This window comes from Drosophila kikkawai, chromosome 3L (assembly GCF_030179895.1).
Source record: "Drosophila kikkawai strain 14028-0561.14 chromosome 3L, DkikHiC1v2, whole genome shotgun sequence".
NCBI lineage: Eukaryota > Metazoa > Arthropoda > Insecta > Diptera > Drosophilidae > Drosophila > Drosophila kikkawai.
The window spans coordinates 9,075,485-9,094,791 of record NC_091730.1 but is presented as its reverse complement, the minus strand read 5'-3'; the positions used below and the strand labels follow the sequence as shown (position 1 = coordinate 9,094,791).

At 41.7% G+C, this 19,307-nt stretch overlaps 2 protein-coding genes across 2 annotated transcripts; one reads left to right on the top strand and one right to left on the bottom strand.

The window, feature by feature from the left end:
* The first annotated feature begins 1,105 nt into the window (after positions 1-1,105).
* On the top strand, positions 1,106-8,581 carry nab (NGFI-A-binding protein homolog). Its single transcript, XM_017163888.3, has 6 exons — positions 1,106-1,583; positions 6,115-6,387; positions 6,466-7,379; positions 8,227-8,318; positions 8,390-8,469; positions 8,556-8,581. The coding sequence occupies exons 1-6, from the start codon at positions 1,106-1,108 to the stop codon at positions 8,579-8,581; spliced, it is 1,863 nt and encodes a 620-aa protein (XP_017019377.1).
* Positions 8,582-9,651: 1,070 nt separating this feature from the next.
* LOC108072646 (ovochymase-1) lies at positions 9,652-18,321 on the bottom strand. Its single transcript, XM_017163876.3, has 13 exons — positions 18,172-18,321; positions 17,582-17,979; positions 15,744-15,913; positions 15,403-15,664; positions 14,934-15,333; positions 14,791-14,866; positions 14,197-14,721; positions 12,794-12,938; positions 11,766-11,929; positions 11,484-11,697; positions 11,043-11,412; positions 10,897-10,972; positions 9,652-10,827 (listed from the first exon to the last, which is right to left on the bottom strand). Exons 2-13 carry the CDS (start codon positions 17,682-17,684, stop codon positions 10,309-10,311), a joined length of 3,024 nt encoding a protein of 1,007 aa, XP_017019365.2. The 5' UTR covers positions 17,685-17,979; positions 18,172-18,321; the 3' UTR covers positions 9,652-10,308.
* Between the last annotated feature and the right edge of the window lie 986 nt (positions 18,322-19,307).

Sequence of the window (19,307 nt, the reverse complement as noted above, 5' to 3'; positions counted from 1 at the left end):
CTTCAGTTATATAAAGGTGGAGTTTGAATGGGGAAATTTGGGTATTGAAAGAGGGATTTTGAAAATTATAAAAATATTATGGTTTATGATATTTGAAGGCTACATATTCAAGAAATAATTTAACCTAAAGAAATATTACTTAAATCCTTTATTAATATACAGTAAAATTGAAAGAATTTTAATAGAATATAAAATATAAAAAACAAAATTTTAAAAAACCCTGGGAAAGAAATTATATTTCTTTGAATATTTGTAACGGAATTTTTATTCAAATTGAAGATAAAAACTCTTTCCCGAATAAGCACGCAATTACTTTAACGTTTTACAAAAAAAAATATATAAGGTTATATATAAATTTATTAGACATGGAAAAAGGGTTTATATAACATTTTTTTTACTCTAAAATGAAGGCACATCTTGCATTCGATAAAATTTAAATATTCCCAAGAAATTTAACGGAAATATAACCAAGAAAAAAAAAGGATCTGTGGAAAGGACTCTCTCTAGCGCACCCAAGCCTAATCCCGATCTGCGAGTGACTTTCGAGAGGCGGAGCAGAGAAACTCACTCAAGGAAAGGCTGCTCTGAGAGCTCTGCTTTGAGTCCAAGAGACTCTGCTCTAATAAGAGAATCTCGGGCATAAAAACGAGACGGCAGAAAAACTTACCCTCGCGATTGGAAACCTGAACTCCCTTCCTCCTGATTTGTTTTCGTTTTTTTTTTTTATTGTGTTATCCCTGAATGTTTTTAACCCTTTCTGCCGTCTGCTGCGTGATTCAATGCGCCGAGTTTTTCTTCCCCTCGCCAAAGAAATCGAAAGCATGGACTTCGTGTGCACTTCGTGTGGACTTCGGTTGAACTTCGGCCGAGGCCTAAAGGGTTCCTGAGTGGCTCGTTTTGGGATCCGAGAACAGAAGTTCCTCTGGCCTCGAGCTGAGCGGATCGCAGAGATCGTTGAAGACAAGCGCGACTCTCGTCACTACCGTGATCTTCTGAAATCCCAGAATCTCCTGAGAGATATATAGTGCTTAGTTATATATAGATATAGATAGAGAGTAGTACTCACATCCGATCCTAGATCCTTTGAGTCCTGATCCTAGTTTGCATGCCTTTCGTATTGGTTGTTTGTGTCTGTGCCTGGTTTCTGTTCGTTCTACCAACTCGCGTTAAGTTCAAGGACATCGTCTATCGAGGATTCACCAAAATGGAGGCGAATTCACCCACCAACACACCCACAGCCACGGTGGCCACCACAACATCCACAGCCTCCACTACAGTGGTCACATCCACGCCTTCGCCGGCTGCCAGCACCAGCAGCAAAAGTCACAGCCAACCCGCCTCTAGTTGCTCCGCATCCGCTTCCGCCTCCGCTTCTGCTACCGCCTCTGCCGCTGCAACGCCTCCTGGTCAGCAGCTGCTGGCCACCAGCCTGGAGGTGGCCAAGCAGGAGGATCTGTACAATCTGTCACTGGCCAGTGGACTGTCCGAGGGCCAGCGATCGCTTTCGGGCGCTCCGTCGGCTTCCTCCAGTCCTATAATGAGTCCGCAGGGCAAGATCTTTGGAAGGAATGCGAATGGAACAAGTAAGTAGCATTAATTATTTACATTTTAAATGTTGAATTAAAATTAAAGGGGTACAAATTTCTCTATGCTTATAAATTGAAAATCCATTAAACTAAAAATGAACCAAACCAAGAAAACTATCCACAAAGAAATACTCGCAAAATATTTGAAAACTTCTCTTAAGAAGAAATTATATATATTATATATATATTTTCCCTGTGAATTTCTGTGAGGTTAGTTTCAAAATATATATTTCATTAAATTATGTAAAAATTGTCTTAATAAGTTTAAAGCAAACATTGAATTTTAAGAGAATTCATAACTGAATTTATAACTTTGTTCTTAAAATGTTCTTTAAATTCCTAACTCAAATCCAAGGTCATATTCACTTGAATTTCTCTATAAAAAAAATAGGCCTACAAACTTGCAGATGTCTTCTTTATTTCAACTCTGTTATTGTTGCCCTTCCTGACCGCATCGAATCCTTTATTGAGCTTCCTCCTGCAGCCTTGCCAATCTCCTTCTGTCGCAGCCTGCAATTTTCGCGCTCTTTTCGCGAGCTTCATTTGACAAGCTTCGCCAGCCATTGTTCCATCAGCATTGTTTTCTTTATTATTATGTAACGGAAAACGCTTTCTGAGCCCAAGGAACCCAAGCTTGGTCCTAACGGACCTTGGTCTGATAACAAAGAAAAGTGGCCTTCATGCTCAAAGAATTGCGGTTCCGGTTTCCACTTCCTTGGTGCCAGCCCATCGCTCGGGGTGTCTTATTTTGCATATCTGCTCAAGTCTTAAGATTCCTCCAGGTAGCAATGGCAGACGGCATCCAATGAGATCTGTTCCAGGATCCAGGTAGGATCTCTAGCCTAGGCAGCCGTTAGATTCAGCTCATGGTGATAGGCCGTGTCTTAGGGGTGACAAGCAAAAACTATAAAAGGAAACAAGGAAAAAACTCACCCTAAAGCGATGAGGGTAGTAAAATTTGTATTTTAAAAAAAATCTCAGTTTGAAAGGACTCAACCAACGAGTTGCGTTCTCGCTGGGAAAAGTACTCAGCCTTTCAGAAAAAAAATGTCGTCACACGGAGAGAAAATCTACGATTCCAAATTATTAAAATCTTTCTTCTGATATTTGTAAAAGATCATCCAGTTGGATCTATGATCCATGATCTTTGATTCGAATATCATATATTACCAATAGTTCAAGGACCTATTATTTTTATTATAGGAATATATCGTTTGCCTATTAGATACAGGAAAATATAAAGGAATGGGAAGGATCTATTAATATCCGATCTATTATCTTTGACTTTGAGAATCCAGAGCATATAGAAAAAGTCTACGATATGTGAAAAATTGAGTTGACATTTATCTTTTTGCCGTGCAGGTTATGGTTATGGCCCTGCGTCTGTCGGGGGCCATTGGCACGGACGGGCCAAGTTATTGCCACCAATGGAATTTTGATCGACAAGAATTTGGTCGTTGAAAAACGTTGGCTTTTAATTTATCGTTGTATATGAGAAATAGTTTCGGTTACTTGCCCATTGCCGATGCCAACTTAAGCAGGGACAGCCAAAGAGAGGCGGAGGAGGTCTCGGTCCCAGGTCTCAGCTCCAGGTCCCAGAGCCCAGGCTGCAGGCTCCAGGCAGAGGCTACCTCCAGGTTCCGATTCCAGCTCCAACTCTCCAAGTCAAAGTCTGCAAAGTCCGGCGTCTACTTTTTGCCCATAATCGAAGCGATCGCACGATTGACTGCTCCGCACACGCACACATTGTCACTTTAACGCACAGGGTGCACTGAGAGAAATAAGCTTTAATTAATTTATTGAAAGGTGAACTTTAATTAAAATAGATTTTAAATAATGACTAGGAAAAGAGTATTTTCTTGACAAAAATTCAGAAGAATATAATATAAATATTTAAAAGAAAATTTAACTAGAGAGTACGCTAACTTTAGGAAGACGAAGTTTTTATACCCTTTTAATTTGCAATGGGATCAGAAGGAAGAATTCGAAATCAATCATTACTAAGCCAAGAAAAAGCATTAATTTCAATACGGGAAGCGTTTTCTTAATCTTAAATTAAAAGACTTTTTTATTATGAGAAAATACTTAATATTGAGTAACAACGTTATTTATTTTGATTATACGAAAAGAGTCTGTAAAAATTCCCTTTTCTCTTTTTCAAAAACTTTTAACACAAATTTTGTTTAATAATTTCAATATATTAATTTAAACAACATAAAATATCAATCTAAAATTGAATGATTTATTTCTGTCAGTGTCACCGATTTGTGGTCCTGGCTGCTTGGGCAGCTGCTTGGTATGTGGCGTCGAATGTCATTATTGCTGCCAAGTGCCAACTAAAAAGTTACTGCAGTTAATTTTTTGTCCATCTTTACCATTTGCCGTTCGCATAAAAACAGCATATTTAGCAAATGACAACAACAATAAGAACACCAGCAAAACCAGCAGCAGCAGCAGCAGCAGAAAAAGAAGAAGCTGAGGCAGTGGGGATAAAAAAAAAACGAACCCGCAAATTAAATAAATAAAAAATCAGCAACAATCCGCAGCAGCAGAGGAAGAGCTGGAGAAACTGGAGGAAGGAGAAGCAGCCAAGTGTCCCCAACTCTACCTCTCCCACTCTGGCGCTCTCGCCAAACTGCTCCAATGTCCTCTCCCTTCCTCCGCCTGGCTGCTCCTGGCTGCATTATTTGTGTATTGAAATCACGTCTCATTTATTTATTGCTGCAAAGGCATGCCCCTCTCGCTCGATCACCCCCAGACTCCCGGACTTACGCAAGTCTGCGTTAAATACCCGCAAGTGGAGCAGAGGGAGACAGAGAGAAAGAGAGTGGGGACAGGCCATGGTAGTCGCATAGAGCAGAAGTGTGGCCAGGAGTTTAACCCTTGAGCGGTCAGTTAAAGTTTGCAGGGATGATCTATAATTTCTCTAAGATTTATTTTAGAAAAATGTAAAGATATTAATATTTCTGAATTTTAAAATATAAATTAAATATTAATTTTCTGATCTTTATATTTATATTTTTAAATTTTTATATGATTTTGTCAATCAAATTTGTTCTTTAAATACTTTATAATCTCCAGATATACTTTTTCAAAAACTTTAAATATTTCTAAATTTAAATAATAATTTTTTAATCGTATATTATTGGCATTCTTATAAAATATTTTAACTGAAAATGTATTAATGTTAATCTAAACTTTGTAATGAATTTATTAGGATTTTATAAACACGATCCCCAAAACGGTAAAACTTTCACTGAATTAGTTTACCTCCGTTTCTAAACCAATTCCAAGCTTATTTAGTACAACCTTCTCGTCCAATTATTAGATTTAACAAACATTTATAAGCCATTTCAAGTCTCTATTAACGCTCACTTCAAGTGGCTTACCATCACTACTATCCAGTTCAGCCTGTTTGATATTTGAGTTCTCGAAAACTATTTATGATATACCCAATTAAGCGGATAGGAATGCGAATTATTCTTTGCCGCCGGCCATAAATTGTAATAACCACCAGCAACCCCCTGTCGCGGAGCGTGGGTTAATGACGCGACAAGTGAGAAGAGCGGATCCTCATCCTCTCATCCTTGGTGTTTGTCGTTGGTGGATGCGCTTGTGGTTAGTAGCAACAAAAAAACGAATGGAATCGGAGGATGGCAATCGATGTACGCGGCTTTTTCTGCCGCTGCCCTCAGTTTGTTATAATTTAACTTGGCCAGCAGCTCGTTTTTCTATTAATTAAAGCTGGCTGGCGGAGACGTTGTCGCCGCCTGAAATATTCTCACATAATTATTTACGATTTGACATAATCATCATCCTCGTCATCGTCATCGTCATCGGCGTCGTCCATTTAGAGCGCTGGAGCAGCAGCCTGCCATAACAGTAACTGCCTCTGCGGCGCGGGATTCATTAGTATGAGCAATAAATCGCTGCCTAGGAGCCAGGCAGGGCAGGCTTTCCAGGTTTCCTATGAAATTCTCGGTGTATGTCTTTCACACGACAATCCTTCCACCATTTTATTTTTCCTTTCCTTATTATTTATACTTTTTTTTTGGCCAAAAATCGAAAGTGATAAAACCAGAATAAAAATATTTAAATAAATGAGGCAAGATTAAAATGATCCTGGCAATCCTTGAAGGCATCTTGCAGCATGCGTGACGCATTTCTAACGAGTTTCGATCGGATCGCCGCGGATCCTTGGTCCTCGAAAAGGGGTTGATCTCGTCGCTATCGCTATGACCTATGCTTATGCAGATGAGCTGGTTTCCAGATCGGAGCTCTCGCCTCATCCTTTTTGTGTGCTTTTCGAGCTCTTTTTTTTTTTGCTCGCCCGAAAAAGGGTTTAGGGTCCAGACGGCGTCCGTCGAGTTTTTTTTTCTTCCTTTTTTTTTGGTTAAAAAAAAGCGAATTTAATTAAAATTTTTTTCTTATGGTCTCAAAACATTGTGAGAACGTCTCAGGCCAGAACTCCATAAATATCTTCCTTTTTTTTGCTAAAAGCCTGTTTGGTTTTTTTTGTGTCTTCCAGTGATCACCACATCGCGACCGGGCAACGAGGCGGAGGTGCAGCTGTACCGGGTGCTCCAGCGAGCCAGCCTGCTGGCCTACTATGACACACTCCTGGAGATGGGCGGCGATGATGTGCAGCAGCTGTACGATGCCGGCGAGGAGGAGTTCCTGGAGATCATGGCCCTGGTGGGGATGGCCTCCAAGCCCCTCCATGTCCGTCGTCTGCAGAAGGCACTGCACGAGTGGGCCAACAATCCGGGTCTCTTCCAGGGTCCCCCCATGCCCCACTTAGGTAAGAACAAGGACCAAGTCCCACATTATTTATTAGAAAATTTAAAAGATAAAATACTAATTAATCTTAATTTTTCAGGTCTTTGCGAGACACCACCCAAACCCGCGTTGATCTTCAATCCTGACACCACGCCCGCCTTGCCCCGTAGCCAGAAGTTTCCCTCCTTTAATCCCACTGGCACTTCCTTTCAGCCCTCGCCGGTTCCGCCACCAGCGGCGACTGCTGTTCCCAGCTCCGCTTCGGTCCCGACTCCTGGCCCTCTGATCACCCAGATCAGCTGTCCGGTCCCCATGCCCTTGGTCCTGCCCTCCACCCCGCTAACCAGCAGCAGCAGTAGTCCCCATCCGGCGGCCAACAGCAGCAGCCTGCCACCCGTGAGTACTGCCCACCAGGTCTCCTCCAGTTCGCCACAGCTTACGCCCGTGCTGACCGAGATGCAGATCCAGAGAATCACGATGTGCGCGGAGAAGATCGGTAGACAGCTGCCGCAGCGAGAGCCGCGGGCGCAAACTACCAGGAAGCGAACCACGCGGGAACTAGAGCAGGTCATTGCCATGGGTGAGCACGATCCGCGGCGCATGGACGAGATCCGTAAGTACTCGGCCATCTATGGTCGCTTTGACTGCAAGCGACGGCCGGAGAAGCCGCTGACCCTGCACGAGGTGTGCGTCAATGAAGCAGCCGCCCAGCTCTGCCGGAATCCCCAGACCATCTGGCTGCTCACCCGGCGCGATGAGCTCTTCCCGCTGGCCCGCCAGATTGTCAAGGATGCTGGCTTTGGGCACTCGGCTAGCATTGCCCGTTATGGTGGCCTGCTCACCCAGCTTCCGTCTCAGGGAGCTAGTGCTGGCGGAGGTGGACGAGGAGCGGGACCAGGGGGCATCCCGGCCAGCGATATGGACTGTGAGTCCAGTGACGCGGGTATGCCGACCAAGCGGCAGCGACTCTCCTCCACGGAAGCCGCTGGCCAGCTGCCGCTCGACGTGAACAGGGTAAGGAAGCTAGACCAAGTAGAGCCGTAGGTTTCATCGCCCGGTGCAGTGCTTCAGCTTCGCTTCAGAGCCCTCCAGGTCTGAGGGCTCTCTGATAACCCAAAATTTGCCTTGCAGCTTTCGCGATCGCCACAGAAACAATACTAACCCTGGTCGAGAGGTTCTTTTCAGAATATCTCGGGTTGTGGGAGGTTAAAGTCATTCTTTAGTAGACTAGACTAAAATATATATAGTGTAAATTATTTAAAATTTTATAATCCCTTTCATAACCTTCTTTTATACAGTTTCTTTTCATTTTTGTAGAATATAAATTTCATGAAAAGGTGGTTTTAAGAATGCTAAAAGAGATTTCTTGCAGCATTTCTTTAGGCCCTTTTTTAGGCGGTTATTCTCTTTATCGACTTAATATTATTAGCAATTAATTAGTTCTTTCTTAAATTTGCGTTGTGTTTGTATTTATATTGTTGATATTTGTTTGCTTGACACTCACTAACCTTTAGATTAAACTGCTACTAACCTTAGTCTTATTTCTAATCCTATGCTTGTTAGTTGAAATTGGTATGCCAAAGTTATTTAGTCGGTAGTCATTTGCAATATATATATTCGTGTACCTTTCCTATACCTGTTGAGTCAATAAATAAAATCCTACGGAATTTCCAACCAACGATCCACGTGTCTTCTTCCTTGGTCCCAAAAAAAAACTATCTACGCCTTTGCCTTCCTGCCACGCTTAGCTTCACTTTGGCTTATTTGCAAAAAAATAGAAAGAGAGAGAGAAAAAAACTTAGAGATAAAGTTTAATTCCTGATCTTGCTGATAAATCCCCACAATCCCTACCAAAATAAAGGAAGCTGTCGAGGACTCCCGCTACAATCTGTTTGCCATGTACCAAAAGTTTGCCAAGCCGCCATTTGATTTAACGGAAATTGCCAAGTTCTCGTGAGTATGATAAGTCTTAAATATTTTAAAATTAAATCTATATATTATATATTATAAATTCTTCTTTCCAGACTTGGCAAGACGGCTGATTACGAGGACAACGACTCGCGCTTCTCCTTCAGCAACTCCAGTTCCCCGACCATGCCAGTGAGTATGTGTTAGAGCTCTACCAGGGCAGTTCGCTCCTACGAGTAAGCCTTAAATAAAAGAGCCTTCTATTACCCTACTCCCCCACAGACGCCCTGCAATGGACTGGAAGGTGAACGTTCGCCGGTTGCCCGCCAATTGGAGAACTCCTCGCCGCCCAGCGAGTCAGTGGATCTGAGTGGTTCCGGTCCCGCCATCAGTGGTGTCCAGGTCATCTCCGCCGCGGGGGATAACATCATAGCCGTGGCGAATCCCGCTCTAGCACTGAGTCCCACGCTTAACGAGGTCCTATCGCTCAAGCGGAATGCAGCCTCACCTGAGGCCTAGCTGGAGGCGTTTTGGTTTCCGGAAGGATGTTCATCCTAGTGCCAGATTTGGACACATACAAATCGTTAAAATTTCAGTGCAATTCAATTAGTTTTTTAGAAAAAGAAAAGTAAACATTGTTTAAGGCATATTAAGTTGATAATTAGTTTGTAGTCTCTGTGATCTATTCTAAAAATCTGTAATAAAAGGATTATTTATCGTACAATAAAACGATCTAGTAAAGTTAAAGATATCTACAAAAATAATTATTTGAAGGGGGATATTAAAAAATAAAGCAATTTTGAGCCTCAAAATAAGAATTTTTCTTTCTTTTAACTTAACAAATTAATTTTCAATAACATTTAATTCACATTACCCCCTAAATAGAGCAATCAAAACCCTGAAAGGTGATTGCCAAAATACAAAAACCAGACAATTGCCCTCATTGATCATCTGGCAAATTGAAAGATCGCCGAGATCATTGATCACAATTGCACTCATATTGATATTGATGGATCGTGTTTACATATGCGATTGTGGGCAATTCCTTTGTTCGCCTCTTGACGCCGCAAAAGGCACAAAACCCTTTTGCGAACCCCTCTAATCCTTGCGAACCCTTGCCAATCTCTGAGAACCCTTTGCGAATTTCGATTAAGATATCTCTTCTTGGGAATCTGGTAATTAACACCCTTGTGTGGCTTGGGTTTAGGTATGCAAATTTTTAGCAAAAAATCTACGGCATGCAAATCTTGGTTGGCATTATTGATGATGATGATGATCGTCTGTTATGATCTTTATCCTAAATTGTAATGAGAACAATAATAAAAAAAAAAAACAAGGGGAATGAACTCTATATGCGCGCAGGCTCTAAATCATCTGCCAGATGCGATTTGAATCTGAATTCCCCCACAAAAGTAAGCCAGACCATGTGGCCACAAATGCGCGGGAGGCGTTGCTTTGACTTTCAAAAAGGATTCGTCTTGCATTGTGTTCTTTCTTTTCTGGGCATTTGATTTTAGTTCATCTGCTGTTGGAGAAAGGGAAAGGACTTGCAAGGGGAGCCTTAGCTCTTTGTTTCCTTTCAAGAGATGGCGCCCAGGAGATGCATCTTCAAGGCATCTTGAAGGCTGGCAGAGGGATGCTGCTGAGTTATGCAAATCCGCTTGTGGCTGCCAGAGCAATTACAATGCAGTTCATGTCCAGGGACGACGGCTGCCTTCTTACCCCGCATTTACATATATGTAGAGTAAACCCCTTTTTTTCTCGATCATTACCAGCATGATTGATGGACGTCTTGCGCTCGATTTGCATAAGGATATAAGCAGTAACCCTAAAAGGAGTCCTGCTGCTTCTAGGCATCTAACCCAGAGATTAGACATCCTGAGAACAAAGCCAGGAGTGTCAATATTTGCACTATAAGAATGGAAAGATCTTGCTCTTAAGCTTAGCACTTAGGTTACGTAAATTTTACGGGTATTTAAAAAATATATATATTAATTATATTATATTACATTTATGGCATGGCAACGCTGACTCCTTAGGACGTGTCCAGGACTTGTTGTGTGATCCAGTCCATGAAGTACTGTGTGCTGGTGTAAACACCGGGCACTTTTGGCTGAGCACAACCAATGCCGTAGGACACCACTCCGATCAGATAGTACCGTTTGTCCTGTTCCCGTATCATCAGCGGTCCACCGGAATCGCCATGGCAGGTATCGTGGCCACCGCCAATGTCTCCGGCACAGATCACCGCAGCATCGAACTGATCGGCGCTGAAGTAGCGCTTCTGGGCCGCATAGCTCTGGGCGCACACCTCGTTCTTGTAGACGGGAATCTGCAGCTCGTTAAGTACAGTGGCGGATTCACCGTCCTCCTGAGTCTTCCCCCAACCGGCCACAAAAGGCATATAGCCAACATATGTCTTGGAGAGCAGAGGCTGTGACTTCGGCAGGCAAATGGGCGTGACCTTGGAGGAGAAGGGTACATTTCGCTCCAAGTACAGAATGGCAATGTCGCTGCGTCCGTTGCGGCGATTGTATTCCGGATGAGCCACGTACTGGAAGGAAGGATCAAACGGAGGTCAATACCTTTCCAGTTACAACCTTCTCTAGAAGTTTTCATTTACCCTTGCCACATTGATATCTATGTGTGTGGTTTCCGTCTCCGAACTCAGATCATGTTCTCCCAGGCGTACAAACTGCCTAAAATCAAATGGAGAGTTCAGTTTAAGACCTAGAATCTTATAAAAAAAAGACTTTCTACTAGACTCACAGATTACTAATGATGCAATGGGCTGCTGTAAGCACATGTCTGGCGGTGATCAGCGTGCCTCCACACCTGAAGGTCGACAAAGAGGGATCATCGTAGCCCAAAAGCGCGATCCAAGGCCATGCACCTTTTTGGCTCACTTCCCCGCCGACTATCTTTCTGTAGTTGCGCTCAGTGATGCCGCACACGTCCTCCACGTTCAGCAAACGTGGCCTTGCCTTGGTGGTGGCGACCACTGTCCTTCCATTGGGGCAGCACACCTGGAAGCCCTTGTTTCCGCAGACCGTCCTAGAGGCACGCAGGAAATTTGCAAAGCTCTCATCTCGCTGCTTCACCCGCAGTTCATTCAGCAGGGAAGTACACGATTTGATATCTGGAGGATTAGGAAAAGGATATGGCATTATTAAGGATACTTTAGCTTAAAAGAAATAATCAGCAACTCACCCACACAATTTCCGGGTTTGGTGTCTGGTCCGCGACAAACATCGCCTCGTAGTTCGATGACAGGTGCCGCCGTGGTAACCGGTGGAGGAGCCGATGTGGTAAAGTAGGTATTCTCGTGCACTACCGGCGGAGGCCGGTAAGGGGAGTCTGTGGGGAAGAAGGGGTTAATGGGTCGCTCTGTGACCGGGTTAGTTCCGGGCTTAGTGCAGCAGACCTAAATCGAGATAAGAGAGAAAAACTTAGTGGGGATGAAGAACAGTAGGAGACAAACTGAATCCCTACCACCGGATCCCCGTAAATGTTGCGGGAGCCACAGATGCGCTGCAGGGCAAACACATAGCGTTGCGCCAGCTCCTCGTTAATGTTAATGTTCGCCACCTGGGGACAGTAGCTCAGGGTCACACAACTGCCATAGTAATTCTCCGGAGTGATGCAGTTTTGCCGAACTGGACCGAGAAGAAAGTAATTTAAAGATTACCTTGCCAAAGATTGCGATTTATTGTATTTTAAAATGTATTTAAAATTATTAATTGAATATTAGTTACGGAACATTTTAATTAATTTTTGAAAAGAAAATTAAATTTTGAAAACATTATTTATTTTAGCTGTTAATATGACTTAAGCTTCAAATTTAATTATGTAATTAAAAATTATTTTCTAAGTAAAAAGTTTAGTTTTTCGTTAACTAAATGGGGTTTGGTCAGGAAGTTATAGAAGCATGATTTATGATTCAAGAATTGTAGGTTCATTATGGCTTGTTTAAATATAAAAAGTAAGAGAATAAGATAAAATAATAACAAAGATTCCACATTCGTCTCAGTTATTTAGGATGAGTCAGTAATGAGTTAGTAAGACAACATTTCATTTTTCACCAAGTTAAACACCAAGTCGTTAGCCAAATCACAAAACTGTCAAGCCAAACCCATTAGAAAATACTCTCAAAAACATACAACACTGGTATAAGATATATTACATTTAAACAGCTACCAATATTGGGGTAAAAAGTGACATATTCCGAACAGTAGATTTTTTTTTTTTTGCATACACATTGCCCTATTAGAGGGCAAATCGAAAGACTTGAGCAGCGAACTTGCCATTAAACTTAAAGATTTCGCGTGAACTTGGTTTAGTTTTAGTGTTATTTACATACATATATGCAAAGCTATATTTAATTTGTATTATATAATTCCGCGATGCGTTCGATCGAGTCGGAGATCCTAAGCGGTTCTACACAGATATTAGTTTTTAGACAGATATATGGGGAGGCGGAGTGGGAAATATTTGAAAGCTGTTCTCCAGCAAATAATTACCTGAGCGGTGACTACCTCGCCTGCGCTGATTGAACTGGGCGGCAGTGGGCGACGGGGCGTGGCCGATCGCGAGGAGAAAAAACGTAATCACAGCGCTAACACCACACGGCGACTTCATCGCGAGAAGTTTATATTCGGAGGAGCGTTATCCGACTGAGAACTAGGGAACTGGTCAGCAGATGCCACAGAGAGCGGCGTCTTGACCCACGGAAGTATCTTCGGAGATTGCACTTCGTCGAACCCAAAGCCGAGCTTTATAAAGGGTCTTGATCGCAGCAAGCTCTCTCGTCGGAAAAGTGCACTTGGAAAATATTTTCTAATTAACAATAATAGAAATATTCAAAAATATCTTTTTAAAATTAGATTTCATTTGTCTTATAATAAAAATGTAATGTAATATTTCCCTCTATTAGAAACTAATTTTAAAATACAAAATTATTCATTATCTTTCTATTTATATCATACGCTTTTCTTTAATTTAAATATACATGTGTATATATTCTTTAACTTCTTTTCCAGTCACTATTTCTTTTCTGTGTAACTGAAGCTGCAAGCATTTTGTCTGGGATTTACATCTCGTCTCCTCTCTCGTCTCACTCAATTAGAATCGAACGAAAACCAGAATGATAAATGCCATTAATCAAGGTAAATTAAAAGGTATTCCTTTGACATGGTAATTGGGAATCACTTAACTCACTACTAGCATCTAACTAGGCTGACATAATATTAGATTATGATTAGAATTCCGAGGAGCTGCTGCTGCCGAAAGCCAATTGCCATGCGATCATTGCAATCCATTCTACTCTTTTGTGAATGATTCGGATCACTTGGCCATGCAGTTCAGGTATTGACAACAGGTAACAGGTAACAGCAGGGCGGCCTTAGCAGAAAAGTGTGGGAAATATCAGTCGCAAATGCCTGAATGTATTTAATGTTTATAGATTCGAAAAGATTAAAAAGATTATACAAGCGAAGTCTAGCCAGTTTCTTGTTAATATAACGTATTAACATATTTTATTACAGTAACGTTTTAAAAAAGTGGCATTATGTAGAAATAAAATTAGATTCTTAATGTTTATGATTCGAAAAGGTTAAAAAGATTATACAAGAGAGGTCTAGCAAGTTTCTGTTCAGTATAATGTATTAAGGTATTGTAATAAGGTAACGTTTTTAAACTTTTAAACTTTAAAGGGCCCAAAATATATAGGTAACAAATAAGTAAGTAAATCAATTTCCAGTTTCTTATATATTTATTTCTTCTTTTTAATAAATAATCATGCGGCAAGACTTTAAGCTAATGCCAGTGCTGAGCTTAAGCTACTTTTAGTGACTCAGATACAAGATTTATTTTTACTTATCATGACTTAGTACAACATTTATGGCATGGCAACGCCGGCTCCTTAAGACGTGTCCTGGACTTGTTGTGTGATCCAGTCCATGAAGTACTGTGTGCTGGTGTACACACCAGGCACCTCTGGCCGAGCACAACCAATGCCGTAGGACACCACTCCGATCAGATAGAACCGTGTGTCCTGGGCATTCTGTTCCGGTATCATCAGCGGTCCACCGGAATCGCCTTGGCAGGTATCATGGCCACCGGTCAGGACTCCGGCACAAATCACCGCAGCGTCAAACTGATCGGCGCTGAAGTAGCGCTTTTGGGCCGCATAGCTCTGGGCGCACACCTCGTTCTTGTAGACGGGAATCTGCAGCTCGTTGAGCACAGTGGCGGACTCACCGCCCTCCTGAGTCTTCCCCCAACCGGCCACAAAAGGCATATAGCCAACATATGTCTTGGAGAGCAGAGGCTGTGACTTGGGCAGGCAAATGGGCGTGATCTTGGAGGAGAAGGGTACATTTCGCTCCAAGTACAGAATGGCAATATCACTGCGTCCGTTGCGGCGATTGTATTCCGGATGAGCCACGTACTGGAAGGAAGAATTAAACGGAGGTCAATACCTTTCCAGTTACAACCTTCTCTAGAAGTTTTCACTTACCCTTGCCACATTGATATCTATGTGTGTGGTTTCCGTCTCCGAACTCAGATCATGTTCTCCCAGCCGCACAAATTGCCTAAAATCAAATGGAAAGATTAATTAGAACCCAGAATCTCCAAGAAGAGACTTCCTAGTAGACTCACAGATCATCTCTGATGCAATGGGCCGCTGTAAGCACATGTCTGGCGGTGATCAGGGTTCCTCCACACTTAAAAGGCGACGAGGAGGCATCATCGTAGCCCAAAAGTGCTATCCAAGGCCAGGCTCCCTTGCGGCTCACTTCACCGCCGACGATCTTCTTGTAGTAGCCCACAGTGGAGCCACATCCTTCTTCCACATTTAGCAGACGTCGCGGCACTTCGTCTGTGTTCTTTGGAAAGATCGGTGCCTTGGTGGTGGCGACCACCGTCATTCCATTGGGGCAGCACACCTGGGTGCCCTTGTTGCCACAGACCGTCCTAGATGCACGAAGGAAATTGGCAAAGGTTTGGTCGCGCTGCTTCACCCGCAGTTCATTCAGCAGCGAAGCACACAAGTTGAGTTCTGTAGGATTAGGATAAGGATATTACATTATTAGGGACACTTTTTTTAAAGAAAAAATCAGCAACTCACCCACACAATTTCCGGGTTTGAGGTCTGGTCCGCGACAAGCATCGCCTCGGAGTTCAATGATAGGTGCCGCCGAGGTAACCGGAGGAGGAACCGGTGTGGTCGTCGTTGTCGTCGTCGTAGTGGTTTCTCTGGGTCGCGTGAAGAAGGGATTCTCGGGCACTTCCGGCGGAGGCTGCGGTCCAACGAAAGAGGGTTCTGTGGGAAAGAAGGGGTTTACGGGTCGCTCTGTGACCGGGTTAATTCTGGGCTCAGTGCAGCAGACCTAAATCGAGGTAAGAGAGAAAAGCAGGACAAAAGCTTAGCGGGGATGAAGAACAGAAGGGGATAGACTGAATCCCTACCACCGGATCCCCGTTAATGTTGCGGGTGCCACAACTGCGCTGCAGGGCGATCACATAGCGTTGCGCCCGCTCCCTGTTATTGGTCCTAAAGATGTTGGCCACCTGGGGACAGTAGCTCAGGGTCACACAACTGCCATAGTAATTCTCCGGAGTGATGCAGTTCTGTCGAACTGAACCGAGAAAAGAGTATACCCAGAATTTAATTTTAAGATTAACTTGTCAAAGATTGAGACTATTGTTTAAAAATTGAATATTAGTAAAGGAACTTTTTAATTTTAATATTTGATAAGAATATTATTTTAAAAACATTATGTACTTTTGTGGATTATTTAAGTTAGTTGATCTTAATATGATTTAAGCTCCAAATTCAATTTAATAATTAAAGAATTATTCCGTAAGTATAGAGCCAAGTTTTTTGGTTAACAAAAGGGGGTTTGTTCAATATGTTATGGAGTCAAGCATGATTTATGATTAAAGAATTTCAGGGTTTTGTTAGTTTATATGAGTATAGAAAATGGGGGAAATAAGTAAGAATAATAAAAAGACTTCAAATTAGTCTTTGTTATTTTGTATGAGTCAGTTTAACAACAGAAACAGGGGATTTTGTTATGTTTTCATTTTTCACACCTTTAACCAAGTCAACATTCTATCATTAGCAAAAACACAAAACAGTCAACCCAAAACCGCTCTAAAACACTCACAAAGACACACAACAATGGGATAAGATATATTACATATTAACGCCTACAAATCTTGGGTTAAAAAGTGCCATACATTCCGAACAGGAGATTTTTTATGAATAAACCTTTCGTTATTAATATCTTACAAATTAAAAGTGCCCATTAGCAGCTGTTGGTTTATAAAAATGTATAATAAATATAAAAATATTTATAAAATAATGGCTTCATTAGCATTCACTGTTACGTGTTCATCTGCGTATATATCCTGAACTTTCTGATACCTGATCTATGGGATTTGCCGCCATCTGGTAATAATAACAGGTGCTTCGCTTCCCCATGTTCAAGTCGCTGTCCGAGTCAAAAATCTGACCTTGGTGACTGGTTTCGTGAATTGGATTTGAACTCGAACACGGACACACAACTGGCCGAAATATGTGTTGTTTTGTTCACAAACTTGGGGCTTTTTTAATTATCATTATTTTGCAGTTCATACAAATAGCCGCATTAGCGGGCAAATCGAAAGACTTGAGCAGCGAACTTGCCATTGAACTTGAAGATCTCGCGTGGGTGTTAGCACAAGCGTGAACAAGTTGACACAGCAACAAAAAAATAACTCAATTGATGATCAAATGGATTTAAAGTATCCAAAGATATATATAATCTAGTTGGTTATAGTTAATAAAAAAAGATTATTAAACACAATGAGTGCTAAGTCTTTATTTTAAGCCATCAATTATTATTACTATTTTATTTTCCAGCTACTAACTAAATTCATTTTACTTTAGCATTTACAAACACATTTAAACTTTGACAACTTTTCGAGTAGTTTTTCTATCACATTTCTAATACATGTTTTTAAGTTTCACTGGGGAATATCCACTTGAGGTCTGTGCAAATTAAGAGCCTAAACTCATCAGAATTTGGTTTAGTTTTAGTGTTATTTACTCATTTCAAATGCAAAGTTATCATATTCAATTCGTATTCTGTTATTCCGCGATGCTTTGTTAGTGGGAACTGGTTTATTTGTTAGCTCAGATCGAGTCTGAGGTCTCAAGGGGTTCTACACAGATATTAGGTTATAAACAGATATATGGCGAGGCGGAGTGGGAATTATTTGAAAGCTTTTCACCAGCAACAAATTAACTGAGCGGCGACTACCTTGCCTGCGCTGATTGAACTGGGCGGCAGTTGGCGATGGGGCGTGGCCGATCCCGAGGAGGAGAAGTGTAATCACAGCACTAACACAGCACGGCGATTTCATGGCGAGATCGGTTACGATTGAGGTTTTTATATCCAGAGACTAGCAGCGACTAGCGACGACGTTCACCGGCCGAGGAGCGTTATCAGACTGAGAACTGGGGAGCTGGTCAGCGGATGCCACAGAGAGCGGCGTCTTGACCCACGGAAGCTTCTTCGGAGATTGGACTGCGTCGAGCCCGAAGCCGAGCTTTATAAGGGGTCTTGTCTTCCCATTGAATCTACTCTCTCACTGTCTCATATCTCTGGCCGGCTTGGATTCTCCCGTTCGCAGCAAGCTCTCTCGTCGGAAAAGTGCACTTGGAAAAGTATTTTTTAATTATAAATATTTAAAAATATTATTTTATAATTTGATTTCGTGGTTTATGAATTAAAATCACTATTAACATTATTTCATTAAAAAAAACACTTGTTTTAATATCGAAAAATATTCATTTTGTACATTTCTATATATATCAGCTTGAATATGATAAAGATATACATTTGTTTACCTCATTTCCAGCCACTATTTCTTTTCTGTGTAACTGAAGCTGCGATCATTTTGTCTGGGATTCACATCTCGTCCAGCGATCACGCAATTAGCTTTCTAAGCATATCAATCAAGGCGGAAAAAGCACCAAATTCGCCAAATTCAGATTAGGAAATGATTTTCCCAGCACCCTCACCGAAATAGGAAACAAATATTTATTGTTTATATTTCCAGGCATAATAATATGGATCACACAGGCTTGTAATCATAGAGTACGAACCTGGCATTATTTAAATTGCAAACTCTTAAATTGAGACTCGACCTTGTGGGTCGCTCTGAATTTGTCACCGATCTGCTCCCGGGAATTCGGTGACTCAATTAGAATCGAATGAAATCCAGAATGATAAATGCCATTAATCAAGGTAAATTAAAACGGATCCCGTTGACATGTCAATTGGGAATCACTTAGCCCACTACTAGCATCTTACTAAGCTGACATTCTAAGTGGCTTTGGCTTCTATTTTTGCACTGCGATTAGCATTGAAATGCTCACTTTGTAGATTGTCAAAAGCTTTAACGCCGATCGCTGATCGAGCGGCTAAGATTACAGCCTCCCCAATGGGCATACGCAATTAATGGGGGTACAGTGAACATAGGATAATAAGATCCCCGTTTAAGTAATAAATTTTAGATAATATTTAAATTATATTAAAAGAACAAGGAACTCTTTATCTTGCAGCATGACTAACTAACTTTTGTGAAACATTCTTGCACATGGTTCTTGTGGAAAGCACACAATTATTTTACAATATAAGGAATTTCTGCATCGATAACGTTATCATAAGTAACCTAAAGCAATAAGTATTGTAAGTTATTTCTACGCAAATAAAATTATCTGCAAATGTTATCAAAATTAACAAGGAAACTTTTATAAATTTCTCATAACCAATGAAGACTGTCTAAAGATCTCAATAAAAAGATAGAGAGGGAGAGTTCAGCTATGACGTCATCGGTGTGTGCATTGGGCATTATCAATGGGTGTGCGATCACAGTTAGCACCTGCTTAATAGAACCCACTTAGGCCTCCTCGATCTGCCACCTCCCATTCCCTCTGAAAACCCGATCGGCAGTCAACTTGATTAGAATTCCGAGGAGCTG

Coding starts and splice junctions, on each gene's coding strand:
- nab (XM_017163888.3), top strand. CDS start 1,106: ATGCCTTTCGTATTGGTTGTTTGTGTCTGTGCCTGGTTTCTGTTCGTT. Junction 8,319..8,389: donor ACGGAAATTGCCAAGTTCTC/GTGAGTATGATA, acceptor TCTTCTTTCCAG/ACTTGGCAAGACGGCTGATT. Junction 8,470..8,555: donor TTCCCCGACCATGCCAGTGA/GTATGTGTTAGA, acceptor ACTCCCCCACAG/ACGCCCTGCAATGGACTGGA.
- LOC108072646 (XM_017163876.3), bottom strand. CDS start 17,684: ATGAAATCGCCGTGCTGTGTTAGTGCTGTGATTACACTTCTCCTCCTC. Junction 12,939..14,196: donor AACAAGTCCAGGACACGTCT/TAAGGAGCCGGC, acceptor TCAGTCGGATAA/CGCTCCTCCGAATATAAACT. Junction 10,973..11,042: donor CATTGCATCATTAGTAATCT/GTGAGTCTAGTA, acceptor ATTTGATTTTAG/GCAGTTTGTACGCCTGGGAG.